General features: G+C 38.6%; 1 protein-coding gene across 1 annotated transcript in view; it reads right to left on the reverse strand.

Annotated features, from left to right (window-relative positions):
- Frg1 (FSHD region gene 1) overlaps positions 1–7,203 on the reverse strand; it is a 16,857-nt gene that overhangs the window by 3,216 nt on the left and 6,438 nt on the right. The window contains exon 4 of the mRNA XM_026786864.1: positions 4,751–4,865. Coding sequence (XP_026642665.1) covers positions 4,751–4,865 — 115 coding nt within the window. The remainder of the gene's footprint in view (positions 1–4,750; positions 4,866–7,203) is intronic.

Raw genomic sequence — 7,203 nt, forward strand, 5'->3', positions numbered from 1 at the left:
AAAAAAAAATTTCTCCCCAATTATAAAATCAAAAAGAATTTAGAGAAATCCTGCAAAATACAAAAGCATTACAGAAGGGAAACCAAAATCACCCCAAATCTTGATATTCAAATATTATCACACTAAACCCTTCATTACCTTTTACTTTCTTCTATCAGGACATTAATTAATTAATAAAATTAATTTCTTTAATTCCTATCTCTGAAGATACAACTCAATAGTTAAGTTAAAATTTATCTTTAAGGAAAATAAAACTTATAAATAATATACAATAATTTATTGAAATACTGGTATTCCAAATGCAATTTCTTTTTCTCCATAACTAAAAGCCTTTGGCTTAGAGGGAATTCTGTGTAGAATGACATACTTTTAGGGATCAAATGTTTATGATTTTACTGATTTCTATTAAATAAAACCTTAAAAACTAATTTTCTTGTGGATCTGAATGTGAATTATAGTTAAGTTCTCCTAATAATTGTAAATTTTAACTATAATTTTTATTTGGATGATTCTTGTAGAAAACTTTGAATATCAGGAGAACAATTCACAAATACAATAATTACAGAATAACCCTGAAACACCCAGTTAAAACAGCATGAATTCCATGGATTCTGTTTGGTGTCTTAGTCAAGGCGGCAGGACTCCCCTGTATGCAGCCACACCCTCTACAGAATCCACTTGTGCTCTGGGTAACTGCTTCTGCAGTTTAACCTGCTGTATCAGGGCTTTTAAGTCTTTTGTTTGAATTATAAGAATGGAAAGTGTCTTCCTAAGAGTAAAGTGAAATAAATGGTCTTGTAGTCTGTCATCTTGACCTATGATATATTGGTCTTCCCTATTAGTATATTTGTTATTGTATTTTTAAGTTAGTTATTGTGCATGTACGATGTATGCATGTGTGACATGTGTCATAGTGTGTGCGCAGAGGTCAGAGGACAGCTCTGTTGAGTCAGTGCTCTCCTTCCACCTTCATGTGGGTTCTGATAATCAGGCTGTCAGTGCTGAGCAACCTCACAGGCCCTGGTAGAACTGTTATTAACCAGTCCTGGAAAAAAGCGAAAAAGACCATCCAAACTAGACAGAGGGAGAATAGCGCAGAAAATGCCAGAGTGCAAAATACACGATAAATAATTACTATTGTTCTTTGTCTCAGCTCCAACTCCCACAGCCATCCCCTCGGAAACCCACATCTACCAAGGAAGCAAGTAGGTAATCTTCAGACTTTATTCTCTCTTTTCTCCTCCAAATCCAATCCCCCAGTCTCATCCTCAGCTCTGGGGCAGAAGCAGCTGTTGTGGCCTTTCCTTCCTCACTGTCCTATTCCCAGGGAATAGGTGCACATCCAGGCAGCACATTGCTTTCCTTCCTCCTGTGGGTGCCCTTAACCCCTCACTTCCATCCTCACTTCCAAGTATTGCTCCCAATAGCTAGAAATACAGTCCACCTGGAGCTCCAATTGGCCACACTTGGCATGATCTGAGAAGCATTCCCTACCAGGCAACCCACAGCCACCATTCTCTGCTAAGAACCAGAGAGCACCCAACAAAGACAAGACCAGATATTAACATCTAGAAATACAATCATCCCAAAGCCAAGGAGATGACTAGACAGCAATGTAAAGACACACCAACAGCCAGGACAGTATGTCTGCAGCAGAGCTCAGCAACCTTACCTCCAAGGGCCCCTAGAAATGCAATATAGCTGAGACAGAAGACAGGACTTCAAAATAGTCTTTATGAATATGTTAGAGGTCCTAAAAGAGGAAATGGATATATCCACTAAAGAAATATATGAAAACATCAAGTAGTGGAAGGAAATAAAAACAAGAAAGTGGAAACAATATAGAAAACCCAAACTGAGAGAGAGCTGGAACTCCAACAGAAACCTTGGAGACAAGCCTCCCCAAGAGGGTACAAGAGATGGAGAAGTGAGTCTCAGACAGGGTAGAAGGAATGCACATACAAAACTTCAGGTACTCTGGGACTCTATGAACAGACCAATCCACAACTAATAGGGATAGAGGAAGGAAAAGAAACCTAGGTCAAAAGCACAGAAAATATTTTCAATAAAATCATACAAGTAAATTTCCCCAAGTGCCTATCGAGGTAGAGAATGCATACAAAACGCCAAATAAAGTGATCAGAAAATAAATTCCTCATGTCACATAATAATGAAAACACTAAATGTACAGAACAAAGAAAGACTATTAAAAATTGCAAGGGGGCCGGGCGATGGTGGTGCACGCCTTTAATCCCAGCACTCGGGAGGCAGAGGCAGGCGGATCTCTGTGAGTTCGAGACCAGCCTGGTCTACAGAGCTAGATCCAGGACAGGCTCCAAAGCTGCAGAGAAACCCTGTCTCGAAAAATCAAAAAAAAAAAAAATTGCAAGGGGAAAAGACCAAATAACATATAAGCAGATATATTAGAATAACATCATGTTTTCAATGGAGTCTCTAAAAGCCAGAAGGGTCTAGTCATTTTAATATCGGACAAAACAGACTTCAAAACAAAACTAAACAGAAGAGACAGGGAAGGATACTGCATGAGAGGAAAAAATCCACCAAAAAGATAATGCAATTTAAACATCTATGCACCAAACATGAAGACACCCAAGTTCACAAAAGAAACACTACTTACATTTAAAATGTTTAAGAACTTAAGACTTTTCATGACAGTGAGACACTTCTGCTCCTGGCAGCACCAGTTACTTCAAGAGGAAGGTGGGCATTGAAGAGGCTCTTTATGGAGTTGGTTAGCCATTTGAGCAAGAAACTGTTCTTGCCTGGACTGCTTAACTAGACATGCAGTACCCATAGAGAAATTGACTGTTGAACTTGCCTAAAGGTAAGATAATCCTTCAGGCTTCCTGCTTCATGAAAGAGTCTGTGAGACATTATGCAGGATACAGAAGAAAGTACCTAAGCTGTCTTTGAAATTCCTGCTTCATGGAAAAGTCTGCGGGATACTATGGGCCTGTAGACTGAAAATGGATGCCCCAATGATACAGAAGAACTATAGGTGACTGTCCAGGCAGCGAGATGTCTCTGTCAATTCCAGAGTTTTGGAAGTTGATTACAATTTACTTCCTGTTTAGTTGAGTAATATTATATCCTTCTGGAGTCTTTGATGGAGTTAAAGAATTTATGGTTATAGTTTTCCTTAGTTATAATAAAAGATAAAGTACATATAAATAATGTAACTGTAGTTCTTGCTTGATGCCTGTTTTGTAATATGTAGTTTTCCTATGTTGAAGTTAAAGCCTTCCTTTTTGTTTAAACAAAAAAGGGAAAATGGTATAAGAGGTCCTTCTGTCTGTGTGTTGCTCTTCTTGGTTAATGAATAAAGAAACTGCCTTGGGCCTGTTGATAGGAAAGAACTTAGGTAGGCAGGGAAGAAGGAACTGATTTCTGGGAGAAGGAAGAAAGAGTCAGAGGAAGCTGCCCTGGAGCAGTCAACAGAGTAGGACATGTCACTGCCATGTGGCAATATACAGATTAATAGAAATGGGTTAAATTAAGATGTAAGAGTCAGCCAATAATAAGCTAGAGCTAATGGGCCAAGTGGGAATTTAATGAATACAGTTTTTGTGTGGTTATTTCAGGGCTAAGCTAGCCAGGTAGCCAGGATGAACAATAGGGCCCTCCTTGCAACATACATCTAATCAAGTTGTTGGTCACTATGGGAACTTCAAAACAGCTCAGGCTAGCAACACGGTTACTGATTGCTCTTGAAAAAACAATAGCAAGACCTTTATTACTGAAGACAACACCCACATAACTCACTGAACATGGGGGAGTTGAGCTGGTACCCACTTAAGAGCCTTATCTCCTGTGTATCAGTGTTCATGGTACTGAAAGGTAGTCTGGAAGCTATTAAAGGAGAAAGGTAAACACCAACCCAGCTACAAACCCTTTTATCTACAATGGTGATCTGCCTGCAGGATACACTGGAGCAACAGTGGCACAAAGCTTGTGGGAGCAGTAAGCAATCAGTATCGGATTTGATTTCAGGCCATGTCATAAGATGTAACCTACTATACCCAATGCTGTTAGGGTGGCCAAGGAGAGTAGACAGGCCAGGTTGCTGTAATCTCAACTCGGGTCCTCAGGATGCCACAGGTGCTCCTACCAAGGAGCTAACACTCCGGCCCTGCCACACGCTGTGCTGAATGTACACACCACTGTTGCTGAACTGAACTTCTCTTCTGGCCTGTTCTAGGTTTCTTTACAGTTTTTGATATATTACAACTGATATTTCCTAAAATTCACTTATCTTTCATTAAACTTGTTTATACTGATTTTTTCTCATGAATTGAAACTTAGAGCTCTACAAAGGGCATTTATTTCAATGAACCATACCATGATTTACTATTTCATACACAAACAGTCACAATGCATTAGCTTCCTCTATTGCCTCTTGTCAGTCTCTAAAGGTTCCGAACCAACTTATGTGAAATTGATGCCCCCGGAACACCCCGGGATTTGCTTCTTTTCTAAAACCCCACCACTGAAATAAGACAACAAGGCCTCAATGGTGGCTGGAAACCAGAATGGGGCAGAGACTCCTTTTTGTTGCACTGTTTTGATATCATTATAGGGTTATATGTTCATTCGAATTTTTTTCAATTTAATGTATAATAATATTACAATCTACCCTTTACTGTTTTATTGTTAATTTTAAGAGTGTGCTTTTCCTAATAATGATGTTTTCTTAAACTAGCAGAGCGTCCGTCTAGGTAATAGTACTTACATCTTGAAACACTGGTTCCCATTGTTCTCTTGGCCCAATTGCATCCGACCGCCCAACAACAAGTCCATCTGAATTTATACCAAGATATTTTCCATAGCCAGATTTCAGTGCAATCCTTTGGTTTAATAAAAAAGATAAACGTTAAAAACTGAGGGTAAGAATGTAAGTATAAAATAAAGAGTATATTATGTATACTTATGTATCTATGTGTATATATATGCATATACATTAATAAATCCAGACACGTTTATAGTGGACACTATATTCTCTATCTATAATCTTATATTTTGTTTTCTAATATAATTATTATACAGCAATTGTTTTCCAAATGCATTATACAGATGTATAAAAGTCACCTTTTATGCTATTACAGTCTTACTGATTTCTCTGTTTTAGATATATATAAAACTGCTGATCTGTCTTTAGAAGAGGAAGGGACTGATTGAAAGTTATCAACTTATGATTGTAAAACGGTCTTTTTTAATAGTCCAGGCTGACTCCTACCAGATGTTAAAACTTTACAGTTTGTCAACCTGCTTTCACAAAAATGCTACAACTTCGAATCTCACCTCAATTTAAGAGAGATTTTATTGAGGAGACGGGTTGTGCTCTAAGCCAGCAGATCTTAACTTTCCTAATGCTGTGACCCTTTAACACAGTTCCCCATGTTGTGGTGACCCCAACCATGAGATTATTTCGTTGTTACTTTATAATTGTAATTTGGCTACTATTATGAATAATAATGTAAATAATATGATATGCAGGATATCTGATGTGACCCCTGTGAAAGGGTCGTTCGACCCCCAAGTTGAGAACCACTGCTCTAACCTATGCATCAAGCTAAAAAATTATTATAATCATGTACTTTTGAAAAAGTATATCCTCGGTATGGTGGCATGTGCTTTTAGTCCTCGTGCACAGGAGGCAAGACAGGTGAATTTGTGAGTTAGAGGCCACTTTGGTCTACATGACAAGTTCCAGGCCAGCCAGAAGTACATAGTGAAACCCTGTATGAAAGAGAGAAAGAGAGAGAGAGAGAGAGAGAGAGACAGAGAGAGAGAGGCAGAGAGAGACAGAGACAGAGAGAGACAGAGAGAGAGACAGAGAGGCAGGGAGGGAGGGAGGGAGGGAGGGAGGAAAGAAAAATGAAGTATGTTTTCATTGTTAAATTGATTTGGGTGTCTTTGAGGGTACCAGAGAGGTTTAACTGAGGAGGCAATACACACCCTGATGTGAGGGGTACCATCTTATGAACTGGGTTTCTAGAATATATGAAGTGAGGAAAAGAAGAAAGCCAGCTGCGGACCAGCTCTCTCCCTCACTGTGCTGATACCTGGTAATATGCTGTCCTGGACACATGCACACTCTCCTGCCTCCCTGGACTCTGCGACACATTCTCTGTCAAGACCATCCTTACCCTCTTAAACTAAAAATCGGACTATTTTTCCCTTAACTGTTTCTTGTCAGGTCTCAGTAAGTAAGAAAAATAACCAATATACTAAAAATGCTGAAATACACAATATGGAAAAATATTTGCACAATAGTTACTAGGAAGAAAGACATCAACATGTCTGTATTTTCCTCTTCCACTTCAAAACTAGCTGGTGTGTGTCCCCTTTCTACTGATGCCGTCAGCACTGTGAACGCTATGCAGACATACCACCAGCTAACCACTCACTGCCTGTGGAGATTGTTGCAAATACCTTCCTCACTCTCTACTGCTCATAAGATTTTTGTTTGTAATCATAAGGAAACTTACTGACTGACATTTTGTTCCTTGCTTTACTCCTAAATCTTTCAAAGAAATATCAAAGTCATTATTTAAATGTGATTTTAGAAAACTTTGATTTCTGATTTTTATTTGCCAATCAATTTCCGGGGATGCTGAATTGACTTCATAATCAGTTGGGGGTTGATGATAAATAAATATTATTAAGTTGCTGTAATTACTACTACAATACTCAATTTCTCTATCTGCTACTCAAAAGCATCACTTAGCACTTTTTTACTGTAAGAACAAAAATGGTCAATTTTTTTGTGTGATCATGGAACACTGTTTAGTTTCAGCAATATTCTTTGCTTTTGCCTTCCTATCTCTTGACTTTTTTCTGAGAAAGGGTGTGACTACATTCCCTAGCTGGCTTGAACTTGTAATCTTGTTCCTGAGCCTCCCAAGTGTTGGGATGACAGGTGTCTGCCACCATGACCAATATGTCTCTTCCGACTGCAAATCCATACAACACAGAATCACTGGCAGGTCTTCTTTCATGCTTATTGTCTTCTCGTGCTCTCTGATCTATTTAATTTGGTCACTTGACATTATTAATTTTCATTTTTAGGCTATTATTACACATGCAGACATTCCTCAAATTCCCAAAACCAGAAATCTAAAACAATTCTATTATGAATGTTTTCTGAATACCATAAAAATCTCCTTTCAGAGAGAGAGCACG

The sequence above is a fragment of the Microtus ochrogaster genome, linkage group LG7_11, assembly GCF_000317375.1.
Source record: "Microtus ochrogaster isolate Prairie Vole_2 linkage group LG7_11, MicOch1.0, whole genome shotgun sequence".
In the NCBI taxonomy this organism is placed as follows: domain Eukaryota; kingdom Metazoa; phylum Chordata; class Mammalia; order Rodentia; family Cricetidae; genus Microtus; species Microtus ochrogaster.